The sequence below is a fragment of the Hibiscus syriacus genome, unplaced genomic scaffold, assembly GCF_006381635.1.
Source record: "Hibiscus syriacus cultivar Baekdansim isolate YM2019G1 unplaced genomic scaffold, ASM638163v2 tig00111670_pilon, whole genome shotgun sequence".
In the NCBI taxonomy this organism is placed as follows: Eukaryota; Viridiplantae; Streptophyta; class Magnoliopsida; order Malvales; family Malvaceae; genus Hibiscus; species Hibiscus syriacus.
Genome location: NW_024063151.1, coordinates 178,481 through 194,815, shown reverse-complemented (window position 1 = coordinate 194,815; position 16,335 = coordinate 178,481). Strand labels below are relative to the sequence as shown.

General features: G+C 31.1%; 1 protein-coding gene and 1 pseudogene across 1 annotated transcript; one reads left to right on the top strand and one right to left on the bottom strand.

Annotated features, from left to right (window-relative positions):
- Positions 1–2,252: 2,252 nt before the first annotated feature.
- On the bottom strand, positions 2,253–4,379 carry LOC120167143 (annotated as a pseudogene).
- Positions 4,380–12,039: 7,660 nt separating this feature from the next.
- Positions 12,040–14,237, top strand: LOC120167144. Its single transcript, XM_039176238.1, has 7 exons — positions 12,040–12,295; positions 12,620–12,838; positions 13,028–13,114; positions 13,263–13,409; positions 13,656–13,682; positions 13,784–13,879; positions 13,998–14,237. The coding sequence occupies exons 1-7, from the start codon at positions 12,074–12,076 to the stop codon at positions 14,196–14,198; spliced, it is 999 nt and encodes a 332-aa protein (XP_039032169.1). The 5' UTR covers positions 12,040–12,073; the 3' UTR covers positions 14,199–14,237.
- The last annotated feature ends 2,098 nt before the right edge of the window (positions 14,238–16,335 follow it).

Genomic DNA, 16,335 nt, shown 5'->3' with positions numbered 1-16,335 from the left:
TCGGTTTTCTTTCAGATTGATTCTTGTTTTTTGGAAAGTGAAATGAAAATGAAGGCTAGGTCAGGTGAACCAAATTGATTCTATATATAATGAACAGATTGCAGCTGAAGTTACTGTTTTCCAAAATCTGGTAGTTGTTTGGAGTACAAGGTATTAGCTGACTAGGTATATGCTTCCTTGCAACATATACATGCATCACTGCAACTTAGATTTAATGGCCATTACAGCAATCTTCAATTGAACTGTTGCTTAAGGTTTAATGGCCCTTGGGAACAACAATTTAACCCAAAGCATCTGTTTTCTTGTTACTTAATTATGCTCAAATGAATGACATTTCAACCATTTGACTTAGATGGTAGACAACAATGTCTTTCTCACTTCATCTAGGCTCATCCCAATCTTTCAAAGGTTCGTGAACTTGTATTATGTAAATTTTCTACCCTTAACCACAATGTCATCTGATCTTTGTTTCTGGCACTGCAACTTTCTTCAAAGGTCATCAGAAAGGGATAACTCTGTAATAATATTTGACTGGACAGCAATGTTTTCAGATTCAAGGCCTTTATTACCATAAATCTCTCAAAGTAAATGGTCTGGGAGTTGGGATGGGAAATCATTATTCTAAAGATTAGACATTTTTATATTCTGATACATAGTATCATCCAGCTTGGAGAAAAGGGGACAACTTTAGAATGGTAAAAGAAAAACTTTTGTATGGGGAACCATTCATAATCAAGTTGGAATATTTATCAATTTTTCACATGCCACATAAGCTATCCTAGTCAGACCACATGACTAGGAAACAAATAAAAAAACCAAACCCAATTCTCTTGTTTAGCCAAGTAATTTATGCTGCTAATCCCATAATTTTAACAAATAATACTAAAATTAGTCACTAATGTTTATCAAGATATCATTTTGACCCTTGTTTTTTAAGAGTATTTTATCCCTGAACGTTTCATTTTATGACATAAAGGTCTCTAACGTTTAACCAAATAATCACTTTAACTCTTATTCTTTTCTTTTTCTAGAGCATTTCCCCTACAACGTTTCATTTTAGGTTAAAAATACCCCTATTTTAGTACGTTAACCGTTTGTTGACTAATGGTTTCAGCCAAAGATGTGTCTTTTTACCTTAACATGAAATGTTAGAGCAAAAATGCTCAAAAAAAAATAAGGGGCCAAAATGAATATTTAATTAAACATTAGGGATATTTTTTGATATTATGCCTATTTTTAATTGGTTCATAAAAGCCATTTAAATCAGGCTTGTTGATGTCTTTATCTGGAGGCTTAGCTGTTTTTCAACATTTATGTAAATATTCTTTTAGCACCATGAAAGCAAATCCTAACAGCTTAGAAAAGATGTGAGTTCCTTCTCAAAGTGGTCCCCTTTAATGCATCCAAATAGCAACCACCATTGTATATAAGATGTGTGTGTGTTTGTGCTTTGATTTCCCTTTGCAAACAAGCCAATTTCTTTGTTTTTTTGTATGCAGCTGTCGAAGCTTCATTTACAAACATCCAAGAAATGACAAGAAAGCATCAAAATCAATCTCAATCTCAAACCATGGGGGGGCTACTACTATCCTTTTGTCCTGGTTCGATTTAATGGATGGAATGGCAGCATGTTTTCATGCCTCGTTCAGTCGTCTCCGAAACTATCTTCCGGGGATCGAACTTTGGCTGAAACCAAGTCATCAATCATGCAACAAGATTAACTTGTAGCTAATCAAACACAATCAAGCAAACATAAGTTCTTCTCATCAGTCTCATTGAACCTGTAGAGTTTAATAGTATATAGCCAGAAATATGTAATCCAAAATTTCTCGATCTTATAAATCATAGCTGTATTTTTACACTTTTCTAGTAAAGTGGCAAACAGGAAAATATCTAATAACAGTAGGCGAAAAAACCGATATAAGTAAACATCCTTTTATATACTAACACATATGATATGTATAGACATACAGGGTCACAACACCATGGAACTTTCCTAATCCATGTTCTAAAATTAGCATATATAACAATAAACGGGTGCACCGATCCCTTGAACAGGTACCAAATATTCTCCTTTGGGGCGTGACGTCGGAGTTTGTAACACTTAAACTTGGTGATCTGCAAACATAGTCAAAAAGGCTATAATTGCCGTTAACTTCACTGAATGCAGACCGGAACAATTAGCGATTCAGCTACATGCTGAAATACCTCTTCTTCACCATATAAGGAGAAAAAATAGCAGAGACCAATAACACCATGATTAATATGAAAGTGATCAGTAGTACCGTACAACCGTGAACTGCAAACTTCGTAATGGCCACAAGTGGACTGTCGAGCTCCTTTCATACAGTGCTGTCTGTGGGTAAGGTTAATTCTATTAACAGTCAGAACTCACGAATTTACTTATCTCGTCCAGAACGAAATGGAAGTGGTCATTATTCGGCAACAAGTAGAAACCGATTGTAGCCTGTTCCATATATAGAAGTTTAACGTCTTGGCCGGCCTTTTTGAGCCCTTCAACATAAGCCAATTGCCAATCCTGAATAAGATCAAAGCCAGCAACCACCACAAGACTCTTTGGGAATTTGATTCCTTCAAGACTTCTACCATTGGGACCAAACGGGTTACATGTAGGATGGTCCCGATCTGCCCCCTCGGGGAGAAAAGCCCTCCAATACCAATCCCTGTCTCGTAGAGTAACAAAGTACTTCCCATCTAACCACTTTTCGGATTCAGTTCTTTCTTTTCCACCAAACATTGGATTGAGCAATATATTTCCCAATATATCGATTCCTGATTCAACGGCTCGCAGGGCTAAATGGTGTGCAATGTTACCACCGGAGCTATCACCAGCCAAATATATATGAACCTTCGAATCTTTCCGACTTTGAAGCCATGATCTAGAGTTAACCCATTTAAGAGCAGTCCACCCATCATCATAAGCACATGGATATCTATTTTCAGGAGCACGATGATAATTCACGGAGACCACAACAGCCTTACAGGTACCTACCAATATCCGACACAGATTGTGGTATATAGTACTATTCGCCGATGAATGTGCAAAGCTTCCCCCATGAAAGAAAATTATAACAGGGACAACCTCAGCTGTAACAGGCTTCTCAAGGTCATCAATAGTAAGCTGAGGCTCTTCACCGGTAGCCGGTCTATAAATCCGACACAGGAGGCCTGTACCACGATCGATGAGGACATCAAATGAGAAAACCCCACCAACTGGATTCACATTAGCAGGGACTCTGCGGTCGAGGAACTCCGCCAAGTGACGATTGAAAGTGCCATCGGGAAAGTGCCATCGGGTCGACGAATAAGATTGTAAGCCAGCTTAAAATTAGAGATGAGGACCCATGTATTTAGCGGAACCACCATATATCAAGAGACAAAAGTAAACAAGAATTAAAAATGAGCTTCATCTTCCATGAAATCAAATCTAAAGCAAAGAAAAAGAATTACCACCAAATTTAAATGAACAGAAACCGTGGAAACCCTAAGAAATTAATTGTACTCACCTTGCCAAGAAACACAAATTTTAGTGCTAATTTGCAGAAAGTAGTCAAGTCATGGGTTATCCACCAAAGCAAGTTGAACAAACAAAAGAAGACTCATCCAATATCTAATATGATATTCACAATCAAATCAAAAACCTCCAAATAAAACTAACCCAAAGACTGAGCTAAAATCAGAAAATTCCAACTTTCTTGGAGAAATAGAAACATTGCTCAAAAGGCAAACTAAACTGCTTACACCAAAAATAGCAAATGAATCAACTTTTAACAGCAATATGCCATAACCCCAAATCTTTTTATTTTAAAAAACTTCAATAAATAAGATTGATAAGACTAACAGCTCTAAAGAAGAAGAAAATCAGGTAAAACCCAGCTTTATTCAACAACAAAAAAAAAGGAAAATAAATAAAAATTCCATTAAAAAGCTCAACTTGACAACCCAATTCTAGAAAGAAAGTATACAAAATAATAAAAGGGAGAAGAAGGACAAAAAACTGTACCTTGCACTCATTGAGGTTGATTTCGTTACTTCCAGCCATTTCCCCTTCTTTAAAGACTCAAAAGCAAAGCCCAGAAGCTTAAAACAGATCCTTGTGAAGAACAACCCAGAAACCCAAAATTCATACCACAAAACGAAAGAAGAAAACAACCCAACAAGGATTTTAATCTAATCTTATTCCCCTTTCTCTTTTTCAACTTCAAAGGTCCCTCCTTTTTTTCTGCTGTTCAACTTATATTATCAAGAGAGAAAGAAAACCAATTTTGTTTGTTTAAAAACCTGCTGGAAAGTGAACAGGGAAAGAGTAAAGAGAGAAAAAACGATAAAAGATGGAATTGAAGAGAGGTTAATATGAGTGTCATGTGGAGTGGGTGAAGGATAGGAAAAGGTGCGCAGGTTAGAAGACTAAGGAAATGCTAAAAAAATTATACACAAGGAGATGAATGTGGAAATGAGAGACGACAAACTGAGAGGCCAATAGATAATTGTTCTATGGGTCCCATGGGTGTGGATTAGTGACATGTTTTTTTTCCCAAAAAAATATCGAAAATAAATACTTCCAATGATTATCCTATTTAAAATTCAATTTTAATCTTTTAGAAATGACTTTAAAAAATATTGTCTTTTAATTTTTTATGATTGGTTGTGGAATAATTTAAACTTTTTTGAGATGATTGTAAAATCATTTTAAAATATAGGCAATTATATAAATTATCATCGATTATATGACGTTATTTTATTGAGTTTTTTATTTTAAAAAAATATAAAATACTCTCTTAACTATAAAATAATGTTTTGTTAAGTCTTTCGACTATTAAAAGTTATAAAATAGTCACTCAATTATTCATATATTTCAAACTCATCTTTTTCATTTGAAAAATCGACGTCCATATGAGTTTGACGTAAACTTGCTCATTGGAATATGATAAAATCTACTTTTAAAACTGTTTAAGTTGTATTTTGTAGATCGAGTCTCTATTTACATTATGCGTCGAGCCAGTGCTTGAAACATTATGTCATCGAGTCATTGTTTGAAAGCAACAACGATGCCAGTAGTCATCTTTAAAATATAATTTTATCATATCTTAATTAACAAGATAACGTCCAAATTAGACAATCGTCATTTTTAACGAAAAATGACAAGCTTGGAACATATAAATAGTTGAGTGACTATTTTGTAACTTTTAATAGTTGTAAAACTCAATAAGCAACGTCCTATAACATATAGATCATTTTGTGACTTTTAATAGTCAAATAACTCCACGAAATAATATCTTATAATCGAAAGACCATTTATGTACTTTACTCTAAAAATATCATGAATCAAATTTAGATTTATTTTTTAAAATCAAATCTTAGCTCAATTTGATACGTAAATCTCTATGTATAATAAGAATTGAGCAATAAAAAATTTGTAAATAATGAGGGCGGATTTTTTTAGAAAAAAATTATTTAAAAGTTATTTTGGGATCTAGGTAATTTATAGTAGTTGTGTAATTTGTCACAAGAGAATGAAGAGTTTTATAAAATATATTAAAAAAATAAAAATCATCACATAAATGAAAAAAAATTATGAAACTCGTCACAAGAGAATAACGAGTTCTAATTATTATTATGTTTTATGAAACTCATCACTCATTCATGACAAGTTTTACATATTATAACAAATAACCAAGATTCTAAAATAATTTTCAAGCATGTGTATATTTAAAAAAAACACCTGAATTATTTAGTCAACAAAAATGAATGATATTTAAGAAATTATTTTAAATAAATTTGAATAATATTGGAGTCGTATTTTCTTGTATGCACTCCCCCAATAAATACGACATTAATGATAACGAAAGAAAATCATTTTTTTATTTCAATTTTTAGTTTATTTGAAGAAAGAACCAAAAATGAGAACGGAGAGGACAAAAGCTACCGTGCGTGCTACCGATGACAGGTCACGTGAGGACAAACGGAGTCCGTCAGATCTCTTTCCCTGAGATGATGGTTCTATGAAATGACAATTTTCCCCTATTTTAGACTTCAAAACCACGGGATTGCCATAGATACCGTTTCGTTTTGTAGCTTTTGTCGTTTTCAAGATTTATGATCGCATTGGACACCAGGGTCGGACGCCCATCCCCATTTACTTCAATTCTATGTAAATCTCGATAAAGTGCAATTCAGTCCCCTCAGCATTATATTGTTAAATATTTAATCCTTCATTTATTTATCCACGTTAATTATTGAATTTGATAAAAAAATTAATAATCCTTTTGACATTCTGATATTATGACATGCAGCCTAATTTCATAATATCACGCCATTAAAAGATTAAAAATTAAATGTAATAACTAAATATAGATAAAAGGATATTAGAAATTAAATTAAAAATAAATCTAAGGATTAAAAATTACTTTATCCCTTTATAAAATTAAGGGTAACCTACATATTTAGTCATTCATTATTCATGTGGTTCCATTTTAGTCATCTAATTATTTTTTTAAAATCATATTTAACGTTACATCTTGGTCATTCGTCATTAAAAAATTAACAGTTATGTTGACTTATCATTGAAGGAAATATCACTTCATCATTGAAATAAAATAAAAAATTATCGCTTCAACGATTTTGTTTATTTCTTAACAATGAGTGATCAAAAATAAAATTAAAAAGTAACATTAAGTATAATTTAAAAAAATTACTAACATATATATGGTTTAATTGTTTTTTTCTCATTCGATTTACCTTATTTTGAATTAGGTTTTCTAGCAAGATAAATTTCTTATTACTTATTATTATTATTATTATAGCAGCTAATATATATGCTATGTTCTCTTCTTCTTATTATTATTATATGTATACATATATATTATTATTTATTAATCTAAATATCATCACATGCTGTAATTATGCATTTTTTTCTAAAAAATTAAGGTAATATCCCTTTATTAAGATAATTGAAAGGGTAATATATAAAGTAATTGAAATATGATTTTTTTAGTTATTCATAATGAAGGATATTTTTCTAAAAATAATTGAAGTATGTTGTTCTATTTTGAAAATTAATTTGAATATTTTTGTCTTTACACAAAGTCTATTCGAGTAATTAAAATTTCATTCATATTTATTAGGACGACATTTAAAATTAAATTTGAATTTATAACTTTAAGAAATCGAGACAAAATAAATCTATAAGGTACTAATTATGGGTGTCATTAGTTGCTCTGATCTTTCTCGTACATAAACGACTCTCAAATCTAATTACTTATTTTGGTTTAAACACAAAATCTCAAAAAATAAATAAATTAAAACAACACTTTTTTTTTTTTGGAAAAAATATAAAAATTAATTATTTATAAATGACATCATTGTATATTATTTGAGAATTTTTTTCCCTCGAATCATTATGTCAGCGTTTCTGCCACTAATAATAATATTGCAATGGTTTAAGTAATGCTTTGTGTGCATTATGTTGTTCTGATCACATGGTTACTTTGTGTTTTGTCTGATATAACAATATTTTAAATATTTTTCTAAATTCAAATGTTAATTAAATAATTTTTTTTGTTTTTAAAATGTTTTAAATTTAAATATTTAATACATTTTATTCTTTTATTGTGAAATAAATTAGTCCCTCGTAATAGGAAATAAAGTTAAGATCAAATATTGAAAGGTGAAAGAATATATCAAATATTTAAATTAAAAAATTAGAAGGATAAAAATCTTATCCGACTAATAATATTATGATAATAACGGTTTAATGATTTGTGAATATTAAATTAAATTAAAATTAAAATATATAATTATACAAAATTAAGAATTTATATATTTCATTACACATTAAACTGAAGATTCTGTGTAATTTTGACGTAGATTTTTGGTGTTAAAATATTATTGTAAAAAGAAGAGAGAATGGATCTAATGGAAACATGATTAAGTGGTGTGCCATGACAATTCTAGGTGAGTTATATATAATGGAATATATTGTCCCATTGTCCTTGCAATTATGCTAAAACAAAATGCTTTGGTGGATTGCTTTGCACCAAATAATAATCATAATAATTTCAAAAAAGAGTAAAATACACACTGAGTCACCCATCTATTCTTATGATTTTGTTTTAGTCACTCAACTATTTTTTAAAAATAGAACTGCTAATTTAGTAATTTTTTATTTGTTCAATGATGATGTGACATAAATTATGTTGACACGTCAATTTCAGTGCTAATTTTTTAACAGTTGATGACCAAAATATAATATTTAGGGCTGTAAACAAGTTGAGTCGAGCTCGACTCCAAAAATCGTGAGTCTAAAATTTTCAAGCTTAACTCGAACTCGAAACCATGAATTGAAGCTCGAAAAAGCTCAAAAAAAAACTCAAAATAAAAAAATCTTAAACTTAACTCGGTTAAAGCTCAAACTCGAATATGAATATTAAATACACATAAATATTAATATTATTAATAATTTAATTTTTTAAAGAATACATTTTTAATATATTATTTTTTCGAGTAGTCACGAGTTTCTCGAGTCGAGTATGAAGTAGCTGGTATCAGCTCGTTAAAAACTCAAGTCGAGCTTGAGCTTGAGTCGAGTATTTGTCGAGCTTTGATCGAGTCGATCTCGAGTAACATGTGATCTGACTCGTCTCATTTACAATCTTAATAACGTTAGATATGATTTTGAAATATAATAATTAAGTGACCAAAATAAAACTATCAGAATAAGTGGGTGAGTAAATGCATAATTTATCCTATGATAAATACCAAAACATAAATTATTGGGAAAATGAGTGATGAAGCAAGAAAAAACAAAACAGCTAGCATCTCTGGCCTGCTGTCATTGTCCATGAACTTCACTGTCAAAGGGAAGCAGCCTTGGGATCTTTTACTATTATTTTTATTATTATAATTAGGCAGTAGTTTCACAATTGGTACTTGGAAGCATTGGTGTTGGGTCAACAACAGAGAAACTGTTCTTGGATTGTTGTGGATTAGCTTCTTTCTCCTAGGGATGGATGGACAAAGACAACGGAGATGTGAGAAAATTAAATAAAGTACTAAAATAAAGGATAAACTACATATTTAGTACCCAATTATTACTTCTATTCAAAATCATATCTAACGTTACGTTTTGATTTCATTTTGGTCACCTGACGTTAAAAAATTTATAGATGTTCTGACGTGATATTATTTTATGATGACACATCAACACCACCATTAATTGTTTAACGAAGATTGACCAAAATGAAACTAAAACGTAATGTTAGGTATGATTTTGAAATAAAAATAATTTAGTAGTTTACCCTGAAATAAAATGATTTTTAAACACCCCTTACTTGGCCAAGTTGCCATCATTCAGCTCTTCTCATCTCTTTTTTTTTTCTTTGTGAATGGACCAATTTCACACATCATTCTTCCTTTCCCCTCCCTTTTGCTCTAAATATATCTAGGCTTCTTTTACACACTATTTTTGGGTTAAATTCCATGGTTAATATTTATATTACATATAAATTATAATTATAGATTTAGGGTTATTCATACAATTAATACCCCACATGTTTTACAGCTTTATTCTAAAATAAGCGCTTAAATTCTAATTTTTTTTGCTTTAGGTGATTAAATATTTTTTAAAACTAAAGTAGATATCCAATGTTTTATTTTATAATCATTTTAAGGTCGCTTTATCCATACAATAGATGGACGAGTGTCACGTGTCATACAATTATTAGATAACATATTTTTTAACGGGCATAATAAATCACCCTTAAAATGATTACGAAATGGAACATTAAACATCTATTTGGAAAAAATAATTTATACACCTAAAAAGATAATTTAGGTATTTATTTTACAACTAAGCTCATGTTTTAAATATATTCCACTTTAGATCCAAGCTAACATTCAATACCCAAGTTGATATAAGACTGATGAAACAAATTGATTGGTACGATACTCATATTCCAAGGATTTAATTATAATATTTTAAAATTTAAGGATCATTTTAGAATCATGACCATAGTTTGGAGTTGTTTGGTGAAGTAACCCATTGGCAAAACTAAGAAAGAAGGAAAATACAAAATAGTTCTACATAACGGGATATTGACAAAAATTGGCCGAGGGGAATGAATCTGTTTAGGTGTTTTGGGCTTACGAATCGTGCATGGTTGCTGGCAAGCACTATTGCGGAAATATTGGGAACTTGCTGACATTTTCTAATTCAAGATTTTTTGGGTTAGAATCAATCGAACCTCAGGTTAAGGGATTTATCGTTATCTTTTGAAGTTTAAGCTCGAACATCGCATATATACGTATATAAATGTTCATTGTCAAAGGATTAAAAGTCTAAAAAGAACTTTTTTGGGCATACCCTTTTGACCAATTGAAGTAGAGTCCAATGTCGATCAACATTTATACTACGACACATTCAATCTCCAAAGGGTATTTTAAAATTATGGTAATTCATGTAATTAGATAATATTATTTATTTTTCAAATCTATTTTATTTCGAGGTTCTTATGATAGAATTTTCATGCTCGAAAATCTTTTTTTATTAATCTGGGTGAATACAAGGTAATATATGTCCAAAAGACTTTCAACCATTTAACAATAAAATTTCATATATCTATGTAGATGTCGTGTTCGAACATGGGATCTAAAGAGATGACAACACTCTCTTAACCACTGAACTCAAACATCTTTAATATGTAAATGGAATTAACGAGAGAGAAATTTAATTTAATTTTTAAATAATTAAAATTTTAAATTACATAATGTGTTATTTGAGTTTTTGAATTAATTGGATTATTAGTTTAAGTTAAATAATTTAATTCATATTTAAATTGTAGAATTTGGTGATCATTATAAAAATGACAACAAATTAGATGCTTACAATTTTTTAATTATTTAAATTTGATTCTATCTTATCTATAGATTACTCAAGTATTATTATTTAAATTTAAATTAAATATTATTATTCGTTAGATATCTAAAATTATAAAGAATCTAGTTTTAAATAACATGTTAAATTCAAATAATGAATATCTAAAAATGTTTATCAATATTCATTTTGTATCACTACTATTATACAATTTAACCAAAAAAAAACTCAATATCAACTAATATCCAAATCTATAAATCCATAATCAAGAATTCAAGATTGCTATAGCTAACCCTAAGTAGAGTCCCATTAAAGTTGGGAAGGCCTAGCTTTGATCTATATTTTTGAGCTTTATAAGGCTCAAAACTATGGTGATTTGAAGCCCAAACAACAAGATCAAGAATTACATTTGAGCTACCTTAACAAATCGAAGGGACCGAATCAAGATTAAATCATGAGGAGATAAATTGTATAACTTTAAAATAAATAGGATTCTGAAAAATAATTAAACCATAAAAATTAAGAAATGAAGGGTTTGGTTTCACTAAATTTAAAATTCGAAGGTCTTAAAAAGTAATTAAATCATATAAAGTTGGGTAAAGGCTTAATTCCATTAATTTTAAAAGTGATAATGTCCTAAAACATAATTATACCAAAAAAATCTGGGACGGGCAAGGACTTAATTATAATGGTTTCAAAACTATCAGTGACCTAAAATGCAACTAGACCTTCAAAGTTGGGAGGAGCAATTATCTCCTCCCACCCATAACGTACATCTAGCTGTAAGATATATTAATTGGTCGAGTGGTCAAAGGATGGTTATGTTATCTCACTTTGTGTGGGTTGTAGCGACACTTCCTCTTTTAATCTAGATACATTAATTGATCAAGTGGTCAAGGGTGCTTATAACCTGTAGTTAGACACGTGTGTTTTCCACGTTATTGAATAAAAAGTTCTTATTTTTGTTCGATATCTCTCAACTTTTTACGTTCTCGTTGGATTGCTGGAGGGCAGTTTATATTGGGTGTTTATCATGTAGGCAGAGAAAATAAATATTAAATATACTAAAATGTACATTATCCTGTTTTGTGTGGCTGAGAAAATGGGCAGTTTAAATTGAAAGAGACATGCATGGTATGCTAGAAAACTACTGAATATTGGAATGAGTTCTTATTTAAAGTTATGGGCACTTCGGTTTGTTTTTGGAACTTAACTTCATGTCCAAGGCTCAGGTTGTCTACTTTCAGGATTTTCAGTTCATCGGAAATCGGAGTGTCAAGGAGGCAAGTACTGGAACAAGTTGATAAGGAGCTGAGCAATGGAGATGAGAGGACTGCACTGTCCCTTGTCAAGGACTTGCAGGGAAAGCCTGGTGGCCTTCGATGTTTCGGTGCTGCTCGCCAGGTTTTCGAGTCTTACAAATTTCGATAGTTTTTCTTTTTCTTTCAATTTGTGTTCTTTGATTTTGTTTTGAAATAGAAAAAGGTAAATCAGAAACCAAGAACATATTGATAGAGGGTGCTTAGTTTCCCATTTTTGATGTGTGAAAATAGATGTGAGATTACTGCTGGTGTTTCAAATGGTAGCAATGTTGGATTTTCCTGCAAAGTTCTTTTTTTTTTACCACTAGGGCTGATGGATGTGCAGCTAAAGTAGTCTATCTTGTGATGATTTACATCGATAGCGTATCGGATTTGCTGTTGCTTTGAGGAGTAAATTTGCTTGCAGGTTCCTCAGAGGCTCTACACCTTGGATGAACTGAGATTGAATGGAATAGAAACTACATCTCTTCTATCACCAATTGATGCAACTCTTGGTTCAATAGAAAGAAACCTGCAGCTTGCTGCTATCTTAGGAGGGGTTGCAGCATGGAATGCTTTTAGTTTTAGCCCTCAGCATATCCTGTTTATTTCTTTGGGATTCTTGTTTCTGTGGACACTGGACTTGGTAATTTCCTCATTCTGTTCATCTAACTCATTCGATCGTAAACTATCCCCTTCTCGATATCGACTTTAGAAGTTTATTCTCAACGTCTCATGAATGTTTTCCTTTGTCTGATGAGATTTCTAGTTCATTTCCGTTACTTAAAACATCGATGCAGCCACTGTTTTCTACAGCATGCTGGTGTTTGTGTAGGTTTCATTTAATGGAGGCATTGGTGGCTTGGTCCTCGACACGATCGGTCACACTTTCAGTCAAAAGTACCACAACAGGGTTGTTCAAGTAGGACCCTTCTCTTCTTATTTTCCATGTATTTTGCTTCAGTTCATGATTATCATGTGTCACTTCTGATTAGTCTTTCATATTGCTGAAAGACTCAAAATGTGTTCCACATAAACAGGCTACTTAATGTATATCTACTTCGGTGCAGCATGAAGCGGGTCATTTCTTGATCGCGTACCTGGTGGGCATTCTTCCTAGAGGATACACATTAACTAGTTTGGAAGCATTAAAGAAGGAAGGATCACTCAATATTCAAGCAGGAACATCATTTGTCGATTTCGAGTTTCTCGAAGAAGTAGGTTTTTCCTTTCGATATATCTGCTATATTCCACTTAGCCACTGCTTCTGCTTCTGCTTCCCATTCTGATAAGGATTACCTTGTCCAAGATCCTAGACAATGACCCTTGATCGTAGTTTTCAGTAACCGGAATGATATCAAACCGAGCATAAGGCGGGATACCTTACTTCAGTTTTAGGAATAATGTAGTTTTCAGATGATTCCCTAATGCTATTTCTTTACCAATGTTCTCATTTCATGCAGGTCAATGCAGGGAAAGTATCAGCCGCAGTATGTTGTCTACTTCTCATATTTTCCTGTTCTTAAAACATGTTAGATTTTAGATAACTTGATTGACTAGAAATATTATGTTGAACATGTTTATGGACCAGACACTGAACAGATTCTCATGCATAGCACTAGCGGGCGTGGCAGCCGAATATCTTTTGTTCGGATACGCCGAGGGTGGCCTTGCGGATATAAACAAGGTATACATACAATTCATCTACCCTAACTTCCATGCCAAGCACTATTCATCTACCCTAACTTCCATCCCAAGCACTAGGGAGTTTAAGTTGTGAATTGAACTTTCTGGTTATGGATCAGTTGGATGGATTACTGAAAGGCTTGGGATTCACTCAAAAGAAAGCAGACTCGCAAGTTAGATGGTCTGTACTTAACACCGTCCTACTGTTGCGCCGCCATGAAGTCGCTCGAGCTAAGCTTGCCGAGGCGATGTCCCTGGGAAAATCAGTAGGATCTTGCATTGCCATTGTAGAGGATAACATCAATGATGCTGACATATAGTTGCAACTGGCCAACTTTGTTCAGTTTTTCTAGTTTTTTACTCAGTTTCGAGTTACACGAGATTGTGTTTTATATGCATAAAAATGATTGTCAATATGGTATATTAAGGTAAAAGTAGATGTGAGTATTCGGTTTAGTCGAGTCAAAAGTTTTCGAGTTAGTTGAATTGATGAGTCCTATTTTACTAATCAAATTTTATTTGAATTTTTTTAGTCGAGTTGATTGTTCGAGTTTCTGTCAAAATTTAATTGAAATTATTTTATCATATTATGGTACGTATTGATTCCAGTTTATCGACTTTCTCTAACTAGGGGTATCGGTAATCAAGTAACATATTGAAATTTTACAAACCATTCAATATCGATACCAACTAGGAGTACAGATCACGATAATTGACGATATTATAGAAAATGGAGTAGTTTCTTGAAAATTTTACTTCTAGAAGGTGATCACTATAATGTGAATTCTTTATCTACTATCACAACATACACACTCTGCAAACGTAGTTGCGCGAATCTAGGACCTTAAAAAAATAGTTCGCGTAACTACGTTTGTAGATTGTGTTATCAATGGTTGAGAAATTTATGAACAAATATTATCTTATAATCACTATATATTATTAAAAATATATAAATTATTTGTGTTATAATTATTTTTAAAATTTAAATGTGAGCTTTGGATCTTAGGTGGCCTAAGTTCAAACCTTATGAAGAGCACATCAAAATAGCCCACTTCATTTGATGTGGTGTACACGTAGCAGCCGTAATCCATATTAAAATTTTAGTGTCGTATTATAAATATAAAATTGGTAAATTACAAATTTCATTAGTAAACTTTATTCTTTTTCCTATGTTGCTCATTTAATTTTAAAACCTTTCAATTTAATCATTAAACTTTTGAATTGTTCCTATTTTGATCACTTTCTCGTTAAATAGTTAACGTCCTTTTGTTGGAACCGTCTTTCGGTTGGGCCCCGGAATTGGGCTTCGACGTGAAATAATTGAGTTAGAGTCGCCACCGACCATTTTAAAACGAATTTAGGCGGGTCGGACACCATCTTACCTGATATGTGTTTTACTAGAAACGTGTCGGGTTCGGGAGTCTTTTACGGTAAAGGAAGGATTAACACCCTTGAACCGCCCTTTCGGTACCAATTAATTTGTCGGTTGTCTTTAATTGTGAAAATTAAAAATTTAAATTAAAATTTAAAATATTCGATTCGAATTGCTTACCTTTGATCGATTGAAATTTATCTACAAAGCTAAAAATGTTAGAGAAAATAAACAAATAACTGCTAAATAAATCGAAAGAAAGAAGAAAATAAAATTAAAAAAAGAAAGATTATATAAATAATAATAATTTTAAAAAAATAAAAATAAAAACAAAGGAAAAAATAATGGAATTAAAATAAAAAACAGGAACAAAAATAAGATAAAAAGGAATAAATAATATATATGTATAATGTAGTATTTTAAATATATATATATACAAAAAAATAAAGGTGTTTAAAAAAGAAAACAAAAATAAAAATAAAAATAAAGAAAAAATATATATATATATATACAAATATTAATGTTAGAATAAATTACATAAATGAAAGAAAAAGAAAATATAAATAATTAGAAATTAATAAGGAAAAAATAATAAAAAAATATATAAAAAACGTATGGAAAAAAAGAAGAAGAAAATAGTAAAAAAAATAAAATAATAAGTAATAAAAAATAAAAGAAATAAATAAAATATATAGAATAATAATAGCAAAACAGAACCCAAAAAATAATAATAAATAAAAATAATAATAATAATGATAAAATGACATATATTAGAATATTAATAAAATAAATAAAATAAATGAATAAATAAAATATAAAAAAGGACTGAATTGAAATGAATTGAAATTAATGAACTAAATTAGTAATGAAATGATCTGCAAGAAAGAATACAAAGTTAGGGGGCTTTAACATTAAATAACCCAAAAAAGGGTGTGGGTTACAAAATGCTTGAAACTACAACGTTTACACGATTAAAATAATTCAAGACTTTGGGGTAAGGAACCCTTTGTATCATTCTTCTGCCTCTAAAAAACAGAGATGTTATCTCTAAAAAAAACCCTTCCGAGCTCCTAGGGTTGAAGAGA

What these genes read in the sequence shown, in the direction of transcription:
- LOC120167144 (XM_039176238.1), top strand. Translation starts at nt 12,074, where the DNA reads ATGGGCACTTCGGTTTGTTTTTGGAACTTAACTTCATGTCCAAGGCTC. An exon ending in CAGGGAAAGTATCAGCCGCA is followed by an intron (nt 13,683 to 13,783) that starts GTATGTTGTCTA and finishes TTTATGGACCAG; the next exon opens with ACACTGAACAGATTCTCATG. An exon ending in GCCTTGCGGATATAAACAAG is followed by an intron (nt 13,880 to 13,997) that starts GTATACATACAA and finishes GTTATGGATCAG; the next exon opens with TTGGATGGATTACTGAAAGG.